Genomic DNA, 22,112 nt, shown 5'->3' with positions numbered 1-22,112 from the left:
AAATGCATAAAAATGTTTTTTAATGTATTTTTTATTTATTTATTTCTTTCTTTTAGTTGAATGAATGTAGGTTCATCTTCTTCCAAATAATTTTACAGCATTATGTGCTTTTTCTTTTTTCTTTGTTTGTTTGTTTTATTATTATTAAGAGAGTAAAACAAGAAGAAATATGAGAAAGTAAAATAAGAAGGAAAAGATTAATAAGGAAAAAAAAGAAGAAGATGATGATGATAAAAAAGAAGAAGAAGCAGCAAAAGATGAGGAAGAGGAAGAAGAAGAGTTTCAAATTATGCAGAACTTATCAGAATAAAAATAAACCAAAATTTCTTAACAATAATACATAAATTTCTTAGTTTTTATACCGAAATTTTGCTACAAACTTCAATTAACTAAAAAATGAACTAAAATTACTTAATGATTGCGAAAGACAAACTCAGTTTGAAAATAACACACAAAACCCAACATGTCCGTATCTGAAGAAACCAACAGCACTACCAACCCAAAATCAACCATTTCTGACGAATTGATATTACAAATTACAAATATGCTACGCAATAGTCTTAGAATACAATCATCACATACCAATTCTGATAATTTGTCAATTGGTTTCAAATTAAATGGAGATAATTATCCATTATGGAAAACTCTGATGAAAAAAGCAATTAGTGGAAGAGGAAAGAAGGCTCACCTAACAGGGGTACCTCCGGCACCGGCAGAGACAGAACCAGCATATGATCAATGGGAACAAGTAGATCAAATAGTTTTTACCTGGATTATCTAGAACATCGGAGCAAACCTGATGAACAACGTGTCTCAATTTCCAACTGCAAAGGCACTATGGGATGGTCTGACAACTACTTATGGAAGCGGTACCGATCCAATGCAGATCTACAACCTACATCGACGAGCCAACACTCAGGAACAAGGACATGATACCCTAGAGGAATTTTGGAACAAATTGCAAGCCATATGGATGGCCATCGACAGAAAACAACCAAATCCCATGAAATGTCCTGAAGATATTCTGATTTTCAACCAATTAAAACAAGAACAGAGGTTGTATCAGTTCCTTACTGGAATTGATGAAAAATTTGAAACAATCAGAACGGATTTATTGAAGCAAGAGACATCTCCTTCAGTCGATTCCACCTACGCCGCTATCCGTAGGGAGGCGGCTTGACTTCAGATCTTGAAGCCTACCATCGACGGCGTAGGCAATACATCACAAGGAGAAATTGGGATCGGACTAGCTACAAAAAATAGAGCAAACCGAGACATACAGGGACATAGCCGCTCAGAAACTGCTTTCAAACGTTCGTCACCACGGGACAAGGAGGATAAAAGTCATCTCTCCCGCACACACTGTAGAATGAAGAAACACACCAAAGAAAACTGCTTTAGGATTGTGGGTTATCAGATTGGTGGGGAAAACAATCCTAAATCATTGAAAAATCAGAGCAAGGGAGCCGCTGCTATGAGCATCCCAGAGGTCACCAGAAGAGAAGAAGCAAGTCGCGATAGCAAGGCAGCAGTGGCAGTAAGGGCTAAAACTGTGCCAGAAGGTACGGAGGAAGAAAGGGAGACCCAAAATCAGAATCCAATTAAAAAAATAAATGAATAAATTTTCGATTGTGGGGCTACCGATACTATGATTTATGACCTCCATGATTTCAACAGCTTGACTATACCCTCAAAAGCTCATATTGAAACAGCTAGTGGAGAATTAATTGATGTTAAAGGAGGAGGCTCTATTACTTTTTCAAAAAAATTGAAATTAAAAAATTGCCTCTATGTCTCTGCACTATCATCAAAATTATTGTTTATTAGTCAAGTAACAAAGGAACTAAATTTTGTGGCACTCATGTATTCTATCTTTGTTCTTTTACAGGACATTATTACGAAGGAGATCATTAGGTGTGGTACTGAGCGAGAAGGTGGTGCACAAAACTGACTTTGCACATTTCGCACAGATAGACCGGCAAGTATATCGGGTTGTCCAAGTAATACCTTAGGTGAGTGAGGGTCGATCCCATGGAGAATGTTGGTTTGAGCAAGGAGTGGATACCTTGCAAATCTTAGTCAGGCGGATAGAAAAGATAGTTGTCATGAGAAAACGCATAAAATAGATAAATAAATAAAACGTCACTAGATAGGTGTGAAATCTATGGTATGAGAACGGTTGAGGCTTCGAAGATGCTTCTTCCTTTTGGATAAACTTTTCTCACCATCTACTCCAACTTCTGATTGATTCATTCCATGGCAGGCTGTATATGATAAACGCCGGGTCAGCGGTCATTAATCTCCTTTGTTTCAGATCAAACGCCGGGTCAGCGGTCATCCAATCTAAACGAGGATGAAGCTCTAGCAGTCCATTACCTTGGTGATCCTACTCAATGGTTCAATGGTTCTATCCTATACCACAAAGGTTCTATCCTATACCATAAGGTCGGATCTTCCGGATCAGAAAACGCTGCTTCAATGGTTCTATCCTATACCACAAAGGCCATAATCGCCCCGCACCTCAGCTGAACTGATGTCTCAAGATGTGCCCAACGAAGCCATGGATTAGCCGTCTAAGAGATGTATAATCAAGCTTGTGGTTTAGTACTATCCTGTCAAAGACTCACAACAACCCATGTAGAATGAGGATGATTGTCACGGGTCATCCGATTCATATGGTTGAAGAACAAAGATACATCTTAGAATAGAATCAAGCATAAATTGAAGTAAAAAAGTGATATTATTAATTCATAAGAATCAGCAGAGCTCCTAACCTTAACCTTAGGAGGTTAGTGACTCATACTGTACAGAAAATAAAAGTAAAAGGTTCGAATGGGCAAGAGTTTTTCAACAAGGGTGAACTCTTGTCTATATATACTAATCTGCTAACTAAGAATTACAGAAATAAGATAAACTAGTCTTACAATGCGAAAATCCACTTTCTGGGACCACTTGGTGAGTGTTTGGGCTGAGCTTGAGTGTCTCCACGTGCTAGGCTTCCTTATGGGTGTTGAACACCAGCTTGGGACTCCCTTTTGGGCGTTGGACGCTAGCTGCTCCACTGTGGGCGTTCAACCTAGGAATAGGGTAGGTGGCTGGCGTTGAACGCCAGTTTTGGGCCTTCATTTCCAAAGCAAAGTATAAACTATTATATATTTCTAGAAATCCCTGGATGTTAGCTTTCCATAGCCATTGAAAGCATGCCATTTGGATTTCTGTAGCTCCAGAAATGCTCCTTCGAGTGCATGGAGGTCAGATCCTGACAACATCTGCATTCCTTTCTCTGTCTCTGAATCAGACTTCTGCTCAAGCTCTTTAATTTCAGCCAGAAAATACCTGAAATCACCATAAAACACACAAACTCAAAGTAGAATCCAAAAATATGAATTTTGCACTAAAACCTATGAAAACATAATAAAACTTAAACAAAACATGGTAAAAACTATATGAAAATGATGTCAAAAAGCGTATAAAATATCGGCTCATCAGAACACCAAACTTAAACTATTGCTTGTCCCCAAGCAATCAAAAACAAAGTAGGATAAAAAGAAGAGAAGATACAATAAATCTCAGAGTTTTCAATGAAGCTTAGTATCAATTAGATGAGCGGGACTAGTAGCTTTTTGCTTCTGAATAGTTTTAGCATCTCACTTTCCTTTGAAGCTCAGAAGAATTGGCATCTTTAGGAACTTGGAATCCAGATGACACTATTGATTCTCCTAGTTTAGTTCTTTTTGATACTTGAACACAGCTTCTTTTGAGTCTTGGCCGTGACCCTAAGCGCTTTGTTTTCCAGTATTACCACTGGATACATAAACGCCACAGACACTTAACTGGGTGAACCCTTTCGGATTGTGATTCAACTTTGCTAAAATCCCCAGAAAGTGGTGTTCAGAGCTCTTAAGCACACTCTTTGCTTTGGATCACGACTTTAACTACTAGTCTCAATCTTTTCACTTGACACCTTCACACCACAAGCATATAGTTAGGGAAGCAGCTCATTTGAACTGTTTAGGCTAAGATATTTTTTTAGCCTTGGATCCTTGCTCTTGCCTTTTGGTTTAAAGATCTATTGGCTTTTTCTTTTTCTTTCTTTTTCTGCTTGCTCTTTTTTTTTTCGCATGTTTCTTTCTTTTATTGCTTTTCGCTGCCTTTTCTTGCTTCAAGAATCAATTTTTTGGAATTTTCAGATTACCAATAATACTTCACTTTTATCATCATTCTTTCAAGAGCCAACATTCTTAACTCTAACATTAAATATGCACTGTTTATTCATACATTCAAAAAGCAAAAGCAATGCCACCACATCAAATAATTGAACTATTCTTAATATATAACTCAAAATTCATGTATCTCACTTTTCTTTTTCAATTAAAAATTCTTTTAAGAAAGGTGAGAGATGCATGGAATATTTCATAACTTTAAGACATAAAATAAAGGATGATCATGCAATTAGAAACAGGAAATAGACAATAAGACAAAATACATGGAAAACAGAAAAATAACATAGTCAACAGGGGTTTAAGGGAACGAATCCACCTTAGTGATGGCGGCTACTACTCCTTCTGGAGGATCCAATGGAGTGCTTGATTTCTTCTATGTTACGCCCCTGCCTTTGTTGCTCTTCCCGCATGGCTCTTTGATCTTTTTTTATTTCATGGAGGATTGTGGAATGCTCTTGATGTCCCATCCTCAACTGATCCATGCTAGAGCTCAATTCTCCTAGAGAAGTTTGCAATTGGTCCCAATAGCCTTGGGGAGGAAAATGAATCCCTTGAGGCATCTCAGGGATTTCTTGTTGAGGCAGCTCAACATGCTCTTGTTGATGTGTATGTGTAAGCTCTCTAGTTTGCTCTATCCTTCTTTTAGTGATGGGCTTATCCTCCTCAATAGGATGTCTCCTTCTATGACAATCCTAGCTAAATTGCATAGATGACAAATAAGGTGGGGGAAAGCCAACCTTGCTAAGGTGGAAGGCTTCTCAGCTTTCTTGTACAACTCTTGAAGTATTACCTCATGTACCTCCACTTCACTTCCAATCATGATGCAATGAATCATGATTACTCTGTCAATGGTCACTTTTGACCAATTACTAGTAGGGATGATGGAGCGTTGGATGAATTCCAACCATCCTCTAGCTACGGGTTTCAGGTCAAGCCTTCTCAGTTGGACATGCTTGCCTTGAGTATCCCTCTTCCACTGAGCTCCTTCCAGACAAATATCTGAAAGGACTTGGTCCAGCCTTTGGTCAAAATTGACTCTCCTAGTGTAAGGATGTGAGTCTCTTTGCATCATTGACAAAGAGAGCGCTAACCTTACACTCTCTGGGTTGAAATCCAAGGGTCGCCCTCGGACCATGGTGCTCCAATTTTTGGAATGTGGGTTCACACTAGTGTCATGGTTTTTAGTAACCCATGCATTAGCATAGAACTCTTGCACCATCAAGATCCTAACTTCCGGGATAGTGTTAGTTAGGACTTCCTAATCTCTCCTCCGGATTTCTCTTCGGATATCCGGGTACTCATTCTTTTTTAGCCTAAAGGGGACTTCAGGAATCACCCTTTTCTTTGCCATTACTTCATAGAAGTGGTCTTGATGGGCTTTGGTGATGAATCTCTCCATCTCACAAGATTCGGAGGTGGAAACAACAACTTTTCCTTTCCTCTTTCTAGAGGATTCTCCAACTTTGGGTGCCATAAGTGTGAATGGAAAGCACAAAGCAAGGCTTTTCCAATACCAAATTTAAAATTTTTGCTCGTCCTCGAGAAATATGAAGAAAAGAGTAGAAGAAGGAGAGAATAGAGGAGATGGAGGGGGTTATGGTTCGGCCAAGTGGCACTTTAGTGTATGAATGGTGTGTGTATGAAGGGTAGGAAGAAGGGGTATTTAGAGGAGTAGGATAAGTTGGGGTTCAAATGAATGGGTGGGAAATTTTGAATTTGAAGTGGGTGGGGGTTGGTGGGAGTTATGATGGTTTTGGAAAGAGATATGGATGTGATTGGGTTAGGGTTTATAGGAAAGAGTATGTGGGGAAGAGTGAAAGAAAGAGAGAGAAGAAGGCGGCGTAGGTGGAGATTCTGTGGGACCCACTGATCCTGAAGGGTTAGGAAATTCGAGTTCCCTGTCCCCTTGTGGGCTGATAAACCCATATTTCATGAGTTCTTATGTGCTTAATTTGAGTGATTTATACAATCCTTCACCTGCTTATTCACATTAATTGCATGATTTTACTCTCCCTTCCTTATTATGTCATATTGTGAAAAACATGTTTCCTAAGCTTCAAAAATTAATTATTTTAATTACCTTAATTTTCATTCGATGCCGTGATCAGTGTGTTGAGTAGTTTCAGATTTTCTAAGGCAGAATGACTTAAAGGATGGAAAAGGAAACATACTAAAATGGAAGGAGAAAGCAAAACGGAGCTTTAAGGAAACTGGTATCCACGCGATCGCATGGATGACGCGATCGCGTGCCAAGCACGAATCAGCAGCGACGCGGCCGCATGACTGACGCGACCGCGCGCCTTAAGCAGAACGCATATGACGTGGTCGCATGACTGACGCGACCGCGTGGCAAGGAAAAGCTCCAAATGACGTGACCGCGTGACCCACGCGGACGCGTGACAGAGGCCACGCATCAAAATTTACAGAATACGGCCCCAGCGAATTCTGAAGCCCTTTTTGGCCCAGATCCAAGTACAAACAGCATAGACCAAAGGTTATAAAGTGTGGGAATGCACCCATTCAAAGGAGAGCTCGCATATTTTACCTTTCAATGATTTAGATTTAGTTGAGAGGGAGATCTTCTCTCTCTCTCTTTTAGGATTTAGGATTTCTTCTTGTTTTAAGAGTAACTCTGGATCCCAGGTTTAATGTTCTTTTATTTTAGTTTTTACTTTTATTTATTTATTCCAACATTTGAATTTATTATTATAATTTGATTTAAGAATTCTTCCATGTTACAGATTGTTATTCGAATTAATGATAATTGAGGTATTTTCAGTTCATGATTGTTCTCTTTGATTTAAGTTACCATTGCTTCCCATCTAAGGATATTTTTATTATTCCAGCAATTTTACTTTTTCCCCTTTTGGTTCTGGTCAAGAATTTAGTAACTCAACAGTTATTAAATTCAACATAATTGATAATCATTATCTTGCTAATTGAGCTGAACTTGAGTAATCCCAACCTTTTCTTAGGAAATAAATAGGATTCAAAGGTCAATTTAATTAGTCCCTTGACTTTCCCTTGCCCTAGTACAGGTTGATCAAGTGGAGTTTAGATTCAACTTTCATTATAGTTGAGAGAGATAACTACGTTGGACCTCCAACTTCTCTTACCTTGCCAAAAGTCTGCTTTATAGTATTTATTTATTTTAATTGCCATTTACTTTACTTGTCATCTAAATTACTTGCTTCTCATCTTCTAAACCCCGATTACAACCTTTATAGCCAATAGTAAGAACATACTTCCTCGCAGTTCCTTGAGAAGACGACCCGAGGTTTGAATACTCGGTTAACAATTTCTAAAGGGGTTTGTTACTTGTGACACCCAAAACGTTTGTACGAAGGAATTTTTGTTGGTTTAGAGACTATATCTACAACGCAACTGTTTCTATGAATCTCTTTACTGGTAAAAATCCTCTCGTCAAAATGGCGCCGTTGCCGGAGAACTGCTAACGTGTGCCTTATTATTGGTTATTGTAAATGTTTTTTTTCTTTTGTTTGTTTATTTATTTTTGTTTTTCCTTTTTATCTTTATTTGCTGCTATGAACTCTCACCCCTCTCGCTTTGAGTTTGGTTCTAATGTTGTTAAGGGAAATAGAAGTTATAGCAGGAATGTGCATCAAGGTCAGACCAATCAAGGATGGATAGAACCAAGAGGATCTAATCAACCCTTTTGGCAGCAACACCCTCCGAGATATCCTGGACAAAGACCATTCTACAGTGCATACCCAGCTGGAAGACATGGTGGACAACCTTGTAACTACCAACAAGCCCCACCCCGTACATATAAACCACCCTTTCAACATAACCCTGAACCACCACACTCACAAGCTTCTCTTCACCATTAGCCACCATATGATCCATCCTTACCCCAATAGCAATCCAATCGCTCCCAATCACCACCACTTTCCTTTGTAGCATGTCCAAGTCCAGCAACTCGAGAAGCAGAGGATCGCTAAGGGAAACAGTAATTAAATTTTAAACAACCATTAAACAACTGGAGCAAGCGATGATTCAATGGGCTTCTAGGCGCTCAAATATACAAGGATCAACCACAGCTCCATGTGGACAGCCCAATGAAGAGCAGAGCATGAAGGAAGTGCCAGAAACTCCAGTGGACAAGACAGAGCATGAATTTGTACTGGAACAATTAGAAGAAGCTGTCTTTGTTCAAGAAGAAGAGTTGGTTGAAGATCTAGGAGATGCTGAACCTCCATGGGAATCCAGAATTGAGGAAAACTCCGTCCAGGATGCTACAGTTGATGCTAAGGAGGATATTTCTCCAAGGCAAATCGTTTATGAAGAATCAGACGGAATAATCCGAGAAATAAATTCCCTTGATGATGATAGTCACAAGTCTAGCTCTCTTAGTGATGAACTTGCATCCGCAAGTGAATTCTCTAAGATCGAAGAATCTTCCCCAAGTGAATATGAAGATGATGTAGAGGTAGATTTCTCTCAACTCCAATCTATGACTCAAGTGATGAGGAAGACACAGAAGACTTTGACCAGGACACAGATACAATTGAAGATCTTTGCAAAGAAGTGGAGGAATTCACAGAAAAGCACAAGGAAACAGAACTTGCAGAACCACCAAAAACACCTATCCTAAGGCCATTACCACCTAATACAAGCTTCAAGTGGGTACAATCCTTAACTTATAACTTTACTTATTCACTTGAATATGGTTTGCTTGAAACAGATGGCCAGCTTAGAGCTCTCTGCGGCTTTAAGAGTAAGAGGGAAATGGCTCGTACTCAGAGCTGGTGCACAAGGTTCAATAATGTTCCACGCTTCACTTCGAAGTACACGGATTGGTATCATGCTCAATCACATGGATCACGGAAAACGTTTGGTCACCAAGGTGAGATTCTACTTTTTAACCCGCCCGAATGGAGACATGTAGATCAGGACGGAGGCGGATTTAAAAGCAAGGCTTGGAATCCTGGAGTTTATTCTGACATTTGTCATCCCGGGAGCCTAACAATATATTTAAAGCTGTTCGGAAGCTTTGCGTGCTTAGCTTGGGACCCCGGAGGCTATTGGCATTCCAAGCACTGGTGGAGATTTTTGGACGAATTTAAACATAAGCCACCATAACAGGATACCCCTCCAATGTCCAACTTAAGGACTTTAACTAAAAGTGCTAGGTGGGAGACAACCCACCATGGTATGGTCGCTTCTTTTTCAAGTTATTTCTTGTTAATTGCTTTCATTTTTCTTTTTTTATTTTAATTTATTAAACCTGGAATCATGCATAACATTCATGTTAATCATTGCAGTCTGCATTTTTCATGCATAAAAAAAAGGGGATGCACGACGCGACCGCATGCCCCATGCGATCGCGCCATATCGCGGAAAACACCACCCGCGCAACCGCGTGACCCACGCGGCCGCGTGATATATATATCGGCATAAGGATCCAACGAACAGAAAGTTAGGCTGGAATCGTGCGGCCCCTGTGCGTTTCGCACAAATTGGCCCACGCGATCGCATGCCCTATGCGACCGCATCACTTGCACAATACCAATCCCACGCGACCGCGTGAGCAACGCGATCGCGTCGCATGGATTGCACATCACCCCAAAAGGAGACAGAGAGTTGCGCTAAAACGGCGCTGGAGTCGTGCGTTTAGCACAAATTCCAGCGACGCGATCGCGCGACCCACGTGATCGCGTCACCCTTCTTTTCCCCCTGTCATGCGATCGCGCACCCCACGTGATCGCGTCACTCCCATTTTCGTCCCAACCACGCGACCGCGTGCCCCATGCGGCCGCGTGGATTCGAAAATATAACCCCCCCAGCCCGCGAACCCTATCAGTCGCGAGCCCCCCCACCCCCAACCCTCTTCGTCCTCTCTGCTCCCTCTCCCTCCAACCACCACCCAGCAGCCACCGCCGGCCACCCAGACGCCGCCGCCGCAACCCTTTCCCCTCCCTTCTTCTCCCTTCTTCCTCTCTCCTCCCCTCTCCACCACTGCCTCCGCAACCACCGCCCCCACCGCCGGCCACCCAGCCGCGTCCCCCCTCTCTCTCCGCCACCCACCCGCACCCCCCCTTCTTCTATCACTAACCCAAAACCCTCGCCGCCACTGCCCCCATCAGCCGCCACCGCGACACCGTGCCCCGCCACCGCACCGGACGCCGCCGCAGCCACCTTCTTCCCCGTTCCACCCCTTCCGCCTACCAGATTCCGCAAAACGCAATCCCCTTTTATCCGTTCGTCGTTTTTCTGTACTTTTTTCCGTTTCTGTTCATCATTAGGATAGATAGATATGCATTCTGTAGTGGATTTTTAGGTTGTTAGGTAGCTTAGGCTCTGGTTAGTGGATCTAGGTCTGTTTACTTACACTGTTCCTGTTTATATTTTATTATAACTGCAATTTTGCTGTTCCTGTGACCTCGTTCATATGTTGTGATTTCTTCCAATTGCTGCTTGTTACTCTAAATTTTCCTGTTTCTATTCATTACTGGTAACTGCAACTAGTTTTTCAATTCATATGAACTGCTATGATTGCTGTTTATTTTCCGGGATAATCCAATTTTAGCCAGAATGCTGCCCAAATTTTTAAAAAAAAAGTTTTCATTCATGTTTTGGTTTGGCATTTCTGAACTCTGTTTTACTCTGCTTTACCCAAACCATTTCATGAATGCTATGGCAGACTTTCTTATCCTCTTTGATTTCCTGGTTGATAAACTGCATTTGTGATTCACTGATTCCAATTTTTACTTTCTTTATTTCTATTCGAATCAGCATCACCCTGTTTTCCTTGTTCGATTATGAGTACTTCTATTCTTACCTGTGAATCCTTGTTATATGGAATTTTTCTATGCCACTTACTTTAACCCGCCCTTTACTAACTCCCTAATTTTATTTACTAATTTCTTTTTCAAATTCTAACCATACTAACACTTTTAATCTCTTTTCTGATTATTTTCACTTTCCTCTAACTTTCTAAACATGGCATATTGTTTATTTTTCCATTTAACATAAAAATTCAATCACATTTCATTTACTCATTTTTCTTATTCTATTTCTCCCTTGCTGCTTTGAGTTTCCTTTATTTAATTGCCTAATAGCTTTCCTATTTTTATCCATATCCTGATTTTCTGTTTTTCAGGATGTCTGCCTCACAGAGAAAAGGAAAAGGCAAGGCTACTGGCAAGCGCAAGAGAGGAGATTCCTCCCAGTCCATCATTGCTCTAATGCATGATTCTTCATGGCGGGAGAAGAACTTCACACAGCAGGAAAAAGCTGACCAGCTGCTCCCTGCGAATGATCCTATAAAATTTGCAAACCGGTACTGTGAGTTGAAGTACCCGGCTTTTGCAAACTCCAGAAGTCTATACCTGGAACGAACTCTGAAGATTCCAAAAGCCCTCCAGCAGTACACCACTGAGCAAATTAAGCAAAGGGGTTGGTTCTTTCTGGAGAGAACACTGACAGAGGTCAATTCATCTTGGGTCCGGGAATTCTACTGCAACTACTACCTCACCACCCTAGATACGGTGAACTTGAAAGGAAAACAAATTCTGGTCACTGAGGAGGCCTTAGAGGACATTCTCCGGCTCCCAGCCAAGTCCGATCAGCCTGATGGTCACTCAAAGGCTGAGGAGGACATGCGCCAGATGAAGTTTGATTGGGATGCCGTAAAGGCACGGATAGCACTCGACCCGACAGTTCCTTGGGAGATGGGTCAGGACACTACCATGCCTAGAGGGATCAAGAGAGCATACTTGAACGATGAGGCTCGGTTATGGCATCAGATCTTGAGTAATTATGTGATGCAGAGTACTCACAAGACGGAGATCCCGACTGCTATGATCACCCTCCTTTGGTGTGTGCTGGAGGGTAAGGACCTTTATCTGCCACGTTTTATTCGGCATTATATGGCCAGGGTCCACGTCCGAGGCACCCTCCCCTTTCCATATCTAGTTACTCAGCTTGGCCGTCGAGCTGACGTGCCATGGGAGGATGCCGATGAGAGACCACCAGCGGCGGATTGTAGGAAGATCATTCCGCACAGCCGGAACTTCTTAGCCCTGGGCCACAGACCAGCACCATTCACTGCTACTGATGAGTCAGCCCCACAGTCTGCTGGACCCTCTTCCTCCACTGCTGCACCACCTACCCCTGCTACCACTACTGCACCTCTACCTGCCACAGAGCCCGTCTATCATCTGGTGCACCGCTTGTTCCGACGACTTGACCAGATGGAGCGTCGCAACAAGCGGCGCTATGAGCACCTAAAGCTGATGATACGATCCGGCAACATCCCCTCCGAGCCCGACACACCATCCGAGGCATCTGAGGAGGAGGCGGATGTGCCCGAGGCAGAGACCCATCCTCAGGAGGCAGCACCAGCCGCACCACAGGCAGCGGTCCCACATCAGATTGAGGCTGCGGATCTTGAGATCCTGATCCAGTCAGCACCTCCTCCACAGCAGCCAGACCCTCAGCCCACCACCACCACTGAGACTCCCGCTACCATCCCTCCCAGTGATGACACTCCTTCACACCCGGCTTGATTGAGCATCGAGGACGATGCTTCCTTTTAAGTGTGGGGAGGTCGCCATCTCTGGCGTTTATTTTGGTGAACCACTACATACTCTTTCTTTTATTTTAGACATTTTTCTGTATTTTTCCTTTTACTGTTATTTTTTGAGTACTTATACATTGCTTTTATATATTTTTACTCTATTTTCTGCATTTTGCATCTTTAGTTCATACTTTAGCCATTTAGTTTATTTTAGCTATTTAGTTTAGTTTGCAATTCTGATTTATTAGTGGATTAATTAGTATAGTTTACCCTTTTTAGCAGAAGATAGTATAGTTTAAATTGAAAAATATAAAAAGGAAGTAAGCTAGGAAATTGAACATATCAGATTTAAATCCACAAAACTTGTATATAGCATTACATGATGTAGTTAAGCTGACAACATTTTATCAATGAGGAACATTAAAACTTTAAAAGCCACCCTAAATAATTTTTTTTGAGAATAATGGGAATTTTTAACTAAACCTGCATACAATATATAAATGATATATGATGCTTGAGTTAGAGAACACACAGCCTGTGAGTCTTGAGCTTAAATTGTATGGTTGCATTCAAACCATAATTTTATTTATGTGTGTTACATTTCTTTTTATTCTGATGTTCTTTCCTTTGCTTTAATCTATATGTCCAATTATAGAATATAGAATAGATACATACCAAGAGAATGATTGAGGCTATCATTTGATTTTAGCTCACTCACTCCAAATTAGCCTACCTTTTACATCACCCTTGTTAACCCCCTTGAGCCTTTTAAAACCCCTTTATTCTATTTAGCCAAATTACTAGCCTTAAGCAGAAAAACAAAAGAAAATCCCAAGTGAATCCTAGGTTAGCTTAAGATAGAAAATCATGAATAGAGTTAAATGTGGGAAACCTTTTGGGAATATGGATGATAGAAACAAAAAGGTAAGAGAAGTTAAAAGAAATAAAATAAATTTGGGAAGTATGTTCATGAAAAAAATCTAGGTGATTCAATCACCATGTGCATAAAAAAAAAAGAGAGTTATTTTTCAGCATTTAATAAAAGGGGATCCAAAAGAAATTCCCCAATGCAAAATAAAAGCAATGCACATGGAATAGAAAAAGCAAAAAGTGAAACATGAGCATGTAACAATAAGTGGAAAATATGGAAAAATAGGTAAAGAGGTTTTGTTTTACTAAATATGTATGTTAGGTGAGATCTTAGTCTAATTAAGGATTCACTTATTAGCTCACTTGACCCTATACATAAAATCCTTACCCTTACCTTGACCCCATTACAACCTCAATAAAGACCTCATGACTTTTTGGTATGACTATATTCTATAATTGTTGATTGGTTAGATGAAAAACAAAGCTATAGAAATTAAGAATAAAAAGAAAAATAGAGTGAATAAACCCAAGAAACACTGAGTGACTAGAGAGTAAACACAAAATCCAGTGAGGGTTCAATAACTCATCAACATATATCTGTGCTTAAATTTACTAATTGTTTTGCAAATTTGTACAAAGTTTTCTTTCCCATCTCATTTGCTAAAATGCTTTATTATTTAAGGGTTGGCTATATATATACATGACTCCTTGAGCATGTGAATTAACTTGGCTACATGTAAGCTTTATATATGAGTGAATAATTTAGAGTTGCATGATGCATCATTCATTTAGGTAGTTGCATTTAAATTAGGTTGCATTGCATGACATTCCATCACTTTAACCTTAATTATTTACCTTGGATTTAGCATGAGGACATGCTAGTGTTTAAGTGTGGGGAGGTTGATAAACCCATATTTCATGAGTTCTTTTGTGCTTAATTTGGGTGATTTATACAATCCTTCACCTGCTTATTCACATTAATTGCATGGTTTTACACTCCCTTCCTTATTATGTCATATTGTGAAAAACATGTTTCCTAAGCTTCAAAAATTAATTATTTTAATTACCTTTATTTCCATTCGATACCGTGATCAGTGTGTTGAGTAGTTTCAGATTTTCTAAGGTAGAATAACTTAAAGGATGGAAAAGGAAACATACTAAAATGGAAGGAGAAAGCAAAACGGAGCTTTAAGGAAACTGGTATCCACGCGATCGCATGGATGACGCGATCGCGTGCCAAGCACGAATCAGCAGCGACGCGGCCGCATGACTGACGCGACCGCGCGCCTTAAGCAGAACGCATATGACGCGGTCGCATGACTGACGCGACCGCGTGGCAAGAAAAAGCTCCAAATGACGCGACCGCGTGACCCACGCGGACGTGTGACAGAGGCCACGCATCAAAATTTACAGAATACGCTCCCAGCGAATTCTGAAGCCCTTTTTGGCCCAGATCCAAGTACAGACAGCATAGACCAGAGGTTATAAAGTGTGGGAATGCACCCATTCAAAGGAGAGCTCGCATATTTTACCTTTCAATGATTTAGATTTAGTTGAGAGGGAGATCTTCTCTCTCTCTCTTTTAGGATTTAGGATTTCTTCTTGTTTTAAGAGTAACTCTGGATCCCAGGTTTAATGTTCTTTTATTTTAGTTTTTACTTTTATTTATTTATTCCAACATTTGAATTGATTATTATAATTTGATTTAAGAATTCTTCCATGTTACAGACTGTTATTCGAATTAATGATAATTGAGGTATTTTCAGTTCATGATTGTTCTCTTTGATTTAAGTTATAATTGCTTCCCATCTAAGGATATTTTTATTATTCCAGCAATTTTACTTTTTCTCCTTTTGGTTCTAGTCAAGAATTTAGTAACTCAACAGTTATTAAACTCAACATAATTGATAATCGTTATCTTGCTAATTGAGCTAAACTTGAGTAATCCCAACCTTTTCTTAGGAAATAAATAGGATTCAAAGGTCAATTTAATTAGTCCCTTGACTTTCCCTTGCCCTAGTACAGGTTGATCATGTGGAGTTTAGATTCAACTTTCATTATAGTTGAGAGAGATAACTACGCTGGACCTCCAACTTCTCTTACCTTGCCAAAAGTCTGCTTTATAGTATTTATTTATTTTAATTGCCATTTACTTTACTGGTCATCTAAATTACTTGCTTCTCATCTTCTAAACCCCGATTACAACCTTTATAGCCAATAGTAAGAACATACTTCCTCGCAGTTCCTTGAGAAGACGACCCGAGGTTTGAATACTCGGTTAACAATTTCTAAAGGGGTTTGTTACTTGTGACACCCAAAACGTTTGTACGAAGAGATTTTTGTTGGTTTAGAGACTATATCTACAACGCAACTGTTTCTATGAATCTCTTTACTGGTAAAAATCCTCTCGTCATGGGCGTTGAACACCCAACTCTTACTCCAGGCTAGCGTTCAACTCCAGCTCTATGCTCCATTTGGGGGCGTTGAACGCCTATTGGGGTGCTCCTCCCTGGTGTTCAACGCTAGGTCTCTGCCTCTTGGCTGGCGTTCAACGCTAGCAATGTGCTCCCTGGCTGGCATTCAATACCAGCAAGGTCTCTGCTCCAAGTTGTTCTGTTTTCAGCTCTGACTGTTTCTGTTTCTATTCTAATTATTGCATATGATCACAAACTTAAAAAAATATGAAAATTAAACTGAAATAACTAAAATAAACTTAATGAAAGATAGAAATAACTTTAATTATGGTTGGGTTGCCTCCCAACAAGTACTTTTTTAACGTCACTAGCTTGACGGTTAGCTCCTTATGGAGATGGATAGGGGCTCAAAATTTTGCCTCTTAAAGTGAACTTCTTTCCTGTGCTCTCATGGATGAGCTCCACATGCTCTAGAGACAGGATCCTATTCACCGTGTATGGAATGACTGGGTTGTCAGCGAAGACAACTCTCATGCCAGGTGAGAGGCCTTCAGTGGGAATCTTTTTGTCCTTCCTGCCTTTAGGTACTTTCTTCTTAGTACCTTTATTTTCAGTGCTTGATGATGGCTTCCCAACACCAAACTTATAATTGGTGTCTAGTGGCTCTGTATAACTTTGCACTGAGAGAGAAGGTTGGAACACTAGGTGTTGCACAACTATTTTTCTTTTGTCAGAGGGAGAGTTAGGGGTTAGGCATCTTAATAGAGTAAAGTATCGTTTTTGTCCCCAACGTTTGGGGTAAGTCTTATTTGTGTCCCTAACGTTTAAATCGTCCTATTTGTATCCTTAACATTTATAAAAGTGATTCAATGTTATCCTACTATCAATTATAATAACAAATCAGATTATATTTTTCAATTATTTTCACTTGGATGTATTCATTCTCAATTAGGTCTCACTTGGATGTATTCGATTTTAATATTATACCCACTATTTATGTTTAGATTAAATTACGTCCCTAGAAAAGTGAATTATGTAAATATTGTAGGAATTAGTTTCAATATTTGATGAGCTATTTTTTAGAGTAGATCATCGATTCTATCCCAGACATTTGTATTCTAACTTCAAGAAGAGATTTTTAAAACTTAAACTAAAGTGCTCATGAAGTGTAATTGACGGCAGGATAACATTGAATCACTTTTACAAAAGTTAGGGATACAAATAGGACGATTTAAACGTTAGGGGCACAAATAGGATTTACCTCAAACGTTGGGGACAAAAACGATACTTTACTCATCTTAAATAAGATGTGGTCCTCCTATAACTGTAGAATCAGCTCTCCCTTTGCTACATCAATGATGGCATTAGCAATGGCTAGGAAGGGTCTTCCAAGGATGATGGATTCATCCTCTTCCTCCCCAGTATCCAAGATTATAAAATCCGCAGGGATGTAAAGGTTCTCAAACATTACTAAGACATTCTCTACACGACCATATGCCTTCTTCATTGACTTGTCTGCCATCTCTAGTGAGATTCTTGCAGCTTGTACCTCAAAGATTCCTAACCTCTCCATTACAGAGAGTGGCACAAGGTTTATGCTTGACCCTAGGTCACACAGAGCCTTCTCAAAGGCAATTGTGCCTTTGGTGCAGGGAATCAGGAAGCATCCAGGATCCGGCAGCTTCTGAGGTAGTTTCTGTTGAACCAAGGCATTAAGTTCCTTGGTGAGCACTGGAAGTTCTTCCTTTAATGGCTCTGTGCCAAACAACTTGGCATTCAGCTTCATGAGGACTCCCAGGTACCGAGCAACTTGCTCTTTCCTAGTTTCCTCTTTCTCATCAGAGGAGGAGTGATCCTCATAATCCATGAATTACAACAAGGCATTCAAGGGAACTTCTATTGTCTCCTCATGAGCCTTAGTTGCCTTCAGTTCTTCAATAGGGAAGTCTTTAGTGGGTGTTGAACACCCAGCTGCCCTATTACTGGCGTTCAACGCCAGCTTCTGTGCCTCTTTGGGCGTTGAACGCCTAGTAAGGCCTTCCTTACTGGCGTTCAACACCAGTGATGGTGCTGCTTTGGGCGTTGAACGCCCCGTAAGGCCTTCTTTACTAGCATTCAACGCCAGGAATAGGCCTTCTGTGGGCATTGAACGCCCGATAAGGTCTTCCTTACTGGCGTTCAATGCCAATGATGGTTCCTCTTTGGGCGTTGAACGCCCAGTGGCGTTCAACGCCAGATCATCCCCTTCAGATTTGGCCTCAATGTCCACTGTGATGGCCTTGCACTCTTTTCTTGGGTTCACTTCAGTGTTACTAGGAAGAGTGTTAGGAGGGGTTTAGGGATTCTCTTACTCAGCTGACCAATTTGTACCTCCAGATTTCTGATGGAGGACCTAGTTTTTATGAAACTGTGAGTGGTCTTAGAGAGTTCAGAGACCATGGTTGCTAAGTCAGAGATGCTCTGCTTAGAAGTCTCCATTTGTTGCTGAGAAGATGGGAATGGTGGTCTATTGTTAAACCTATTCTGGGTTCTTCCACCTTGATTATTGTTGAAGCCTTGCTGAGGCTTTTGTTGATCTTTCCATAAGAGGTTAGGATGATTTTTCCATGAAGAGTTGTAGGTGTTTTCATAGGTTCTCCCATGTAATTCACCTCTTCCATCATGGTTTGATCTGGATCATAGGCATCTCCATCATAGGAGGTGTCTTGAGTGCTGCTGGTTGCAGCTTGCTTTCCAGTCAAATGCTGAGAGATCATATTGACTTATTGGGTCAAGATCTTGTTCTGAGCCAGTATGGCATTCGGAGTGTCAACTTCCAGGACTCCTTTCTTCTGAGCTACCCCATTATTCACAGGGTTTTCTCTCGGAAGTGTACATGAATTGGTTGTTTGCAACCATTTCAATGAGTTCCTGTGCCTCTGTAGGTGTTTTCTTCAAGTGGAGTGATCCACCAGCAGAATGATCCAAAGACATCTTGGACATCTCGGATAGACCATCATAGAAAATTTCTAGGATAGACCATTTTGAGAGCATGTCAGGAGGACATCTTCTGATTAGTTGCTTGTATCTTTCCCAAGTTTCATAGAGGGATTCACCCTCTTTTTATCTGAAGGTTTGAACTTCTACCCTGAGCTTGCTCATTTTTTGAGGTGGAAAGAATTTGGCCAAAAAGGCATTGACCAACTTTTCCCAAGAGTCTAGGCTTTCCTTAGGTTGAGAGTCCAACCATATCCTAGCTCTGTCTCTGATAGTAAAGGGGAAAAGCATAAGTCTGTAAACTTCAGGATCCATTTCATTGGTCTTAACAGTGTCACAGATTTGTAAGAATTCAGATAGGAACTGATGTGGATCTTTCAATGGAAGTCCATAGAACTTGCAATTCTGTTGCATTAGAGAGACCAACTGAGGCTTAAGCTCAAAGTTATTTGCTCTAATGGCAGGTATGGAGATATTTCTTCCATAGAAGTCAGAAGTGGGTGCAGTAAAGTCACCAAGAACCTTCCTTGCATCTCCTCTATTATTCTATTCGGCTGCCATGTCTGTATTTTTTGTTTCTTATTTGAAAAGTTCTGTGAGATCTCTTCCGGAGTGTTGTGCTTTAACTTGTTGCAAATGCTTCATTAGGGTCCTCTCAAGTTCAGGATCAGGATCAAAGAGAGGTTCTTTATCTCTGTTGCTGCTCATAAACAAGAAAAAAAAGACAAGAAAGAAAAAGAATGGGAGCTCTATGTCAAAGCTAATTAACAAGAAAGATTTGAAAATTAGAAGATGATTTTTGAAAAAGAAGAGAAAGAAAGAAGCGAGAAGTTTTTGAAAATAGAAGAGAGAGAAATTAGTTAGGAAGTTTTGAAAAAGAAGGAAGAGAAAACAAGTAACTAATTAAGAAAGATTTGAAATTAAGATAAGATAGGAGATTTGAAAAAGATTTAATTTTGAAATTTAAAATTAGAAAAGATAGGATAAAAATTTAAAAAGATTTGAAAAAGATTTGATTTTGAATTTTGAAATTGAAACAAGATAAGATAAAGATTTGAAAATAAGTTGAAAAGATAAGATATGGTGAAGATTTGAAAAAGATTTGAAAAGATAAGAATTGAAATTTGATTTTTGAAAAAGATTTAATTTTGAAATTTGAAATTGAAATAAGATAAGATAAGATTCTATTGAAATTTAAAGAAAGATAAAAAGATAAGATAAAGATTTGAAAAAGATATGAAAAGATAAGATTTAAAATTTGAAATTTGACTTTACTAACAAGAAAACACCTAACTTTAAAAATTTTAAATCAAGATAAGAAAAAAAAGCAAGATTTTTGAAAATTTCAATAATGATAAAAAAATATATTTTTTTATTTTTTTATTTTTTGAATTAATGAAGAAAGAGAAAAACAACCAAAAGATACCAAACTTAAAATTTTTAGATCAAAGGACACTAGTTTTCGAAAATTAAGAAAACAAACACCAAAAGACACCAAACTTAAAAATTTTAAGGTCAAAACAAGAAAGAAACAAGAACAACTTGAATACCAAGAAAGAACACTAAAGAAAAATTCGAAAATTCAGGGAAAATAAAAAACACACAAAAGACACCAAACTTAAGACTGACACTAGAGTCAAACAAAAGACACTATTTTTGAAAATTTTTTGAAAAGAAAACAAGAAAGTTTGAAACTTTAACAAGAACAAGAACAAGAACAAAAGACTCAAACAAAAGACAAAGATTAATAAAGAAAAGAAAATGTTTTGAAAAAATTTTGAAGAGAAAACAAAAGTAAAAAGTACCTAATCTAAGCAACAAGATAATCCGATAATTTGTCAAATCCGAACAATCCCCAGCAACGGCGCCAAAAACTTAGACGCATGAAACTGACTCCGCACGTTTCGCATAGATAGACCAGCAAGTATACCGGGTCGTCCAAGTAATACCTCAGGTGAGTGAGGATTGATTCTACAGAGATTGTTGTTTTGAACAAACTGTGGATACCTTGCAGATCTTAGTCAGGCGGATAGAAAAGATAGTTGTCACAAGAAAATGCTGAAAGAAGTGAAGATTGATGGTTTAGAGGTTGTAGTAAACTCTCGTTGCAAGTATAGTTACTAAACCAAGCAATCAACCTTTCTTACAAAAGTTTTGGTTGTTACAAGTAACAAACCCCTTAAATAAATTGATAACCGAAGTATTCAAACCTCGGGTCGTCTTCTCAAGGAACTGTAGGGAAGTATGTTCTTATTATTGGTTATGGAGATTGTAGATTTGGGGTTTCAAGAATGAGGAACGAATATGATAAATAATTTAAATGGCAATTAAAAATAAATAAATAACTGTAAAATAAACTTTTGGCAAGGTATGAGGAATTGGAAGTCCAGACTTAGTTATCCTTATCAATAACAATGAAAGTTGAATCTTAATTCCACTTTGTTAACATTTACTAAGATAAAGGAGGGTCAAGGGATTAATTGGTTTGATCTTTGGATCCTATTTATTTCCTAAGAAAAGATTGGGATTATTGAAATTTAATTCAATTAACAAAGATAACAATTATCAATCACGTTTGAGTTTGATAATTCCTGAGTTACTGATTTCTTAACCAAGACCAAAAGGAGAAAAATAAATCTACTTGGAATAAAAATGTCTTCAGAGTAAAAGCAACAATAGCATAAATAAAAGAAATCAATATTAAACTGAAATACCTCAAATAGCATTAATAAAAGAGTAATCTGTAACATGAAGGGATTCATAAAGTGACTTGCAAAAGTAAATAAAAGGAATATTGAACCTGATCAAAAGAGATAATCCTGAAAGCGAATAAAAATCCTAAATTTAATTCCTAATCCTAAAGAGAGAGGAGAGAACCTCTCTCAAAACTAAATCTAAATCATGGGAAGTAAAAATTGGCGAGAGCTCTCCCTGAATGGATGCATTCCACCCACTTCATAACCTCTGGTCTATGCCTTCTGGACTTGGATTTGGGCCAAAAAGGGCTTCAGAATTCGCTATGAGCGTTTTTTGCAATTTCTGGTGCGTGGCCTCTATCACACGTCTGCGTGGGTCACGCGGTCGCGT

General features: G+C 39.4%; 1 protein-coding gene across 1 annotated transcript; it reads left to right on the top strand.

The window, feature by feature from the left end:
- The first annotated feature begins 463 nt into the window (after positions 1-463).
- LOC148547560 (uncharacterized) lies at positions 464-1,180 on the top strand. The gene is made up of 2 exons (XM_088495497.1): positions 464-748; positions 833-1,180. The coding sequence occupies exons 1-2, from the start codon at positions 464-466 to the stop codon at positions 1,178-1,180; spliced, it is 633 nt and encodes a 210-aa protein (XP_088351623.1).
- The last annotated feature ends 20,932 nt before the right edge of the window (positions 1,181-22,112 follow it).

The sequence above is a fragment of the Arachis ipaensis genome, chromosome B8 (genome assembly GCF_059453495.1).
Source record: "Arachis ipaensis isolate K30076 ecotype BB chromosome B8, ASM5945349v1, whole genome shotgun sequence".
Classification (NCBI taxonomy): domain Eukaryota; kingdom Viridiplantae; phylum Streptophyta; class Magnoliopsida; order Fabales; family Fabaceae; genus Arachis; species Arachis ipaensis.
The sequence above is the reverse complement of the archived record's forward strand: the minus strand, read 5'-3'. Positions and strand labels throughout refer to the sequence as shown.

What these genes read in the sequence shown, in the direction of transcription:
- LOC148547560 (XM_088495497.1), top strand. Translation starts at nt 464, where the DNA reads ATGTCCGTATCTGAAGAAACCAACAGCACTACCAACCCAAAATCAACC. An exon ending in CATATGATCAATGGGAACAA is followed by an intron (nt 749 to 832) that starts GTAGATCAAATA and finishes CCAACTGCAAAG; the next exon opens with GCACTATGGGATGGTCTGAC.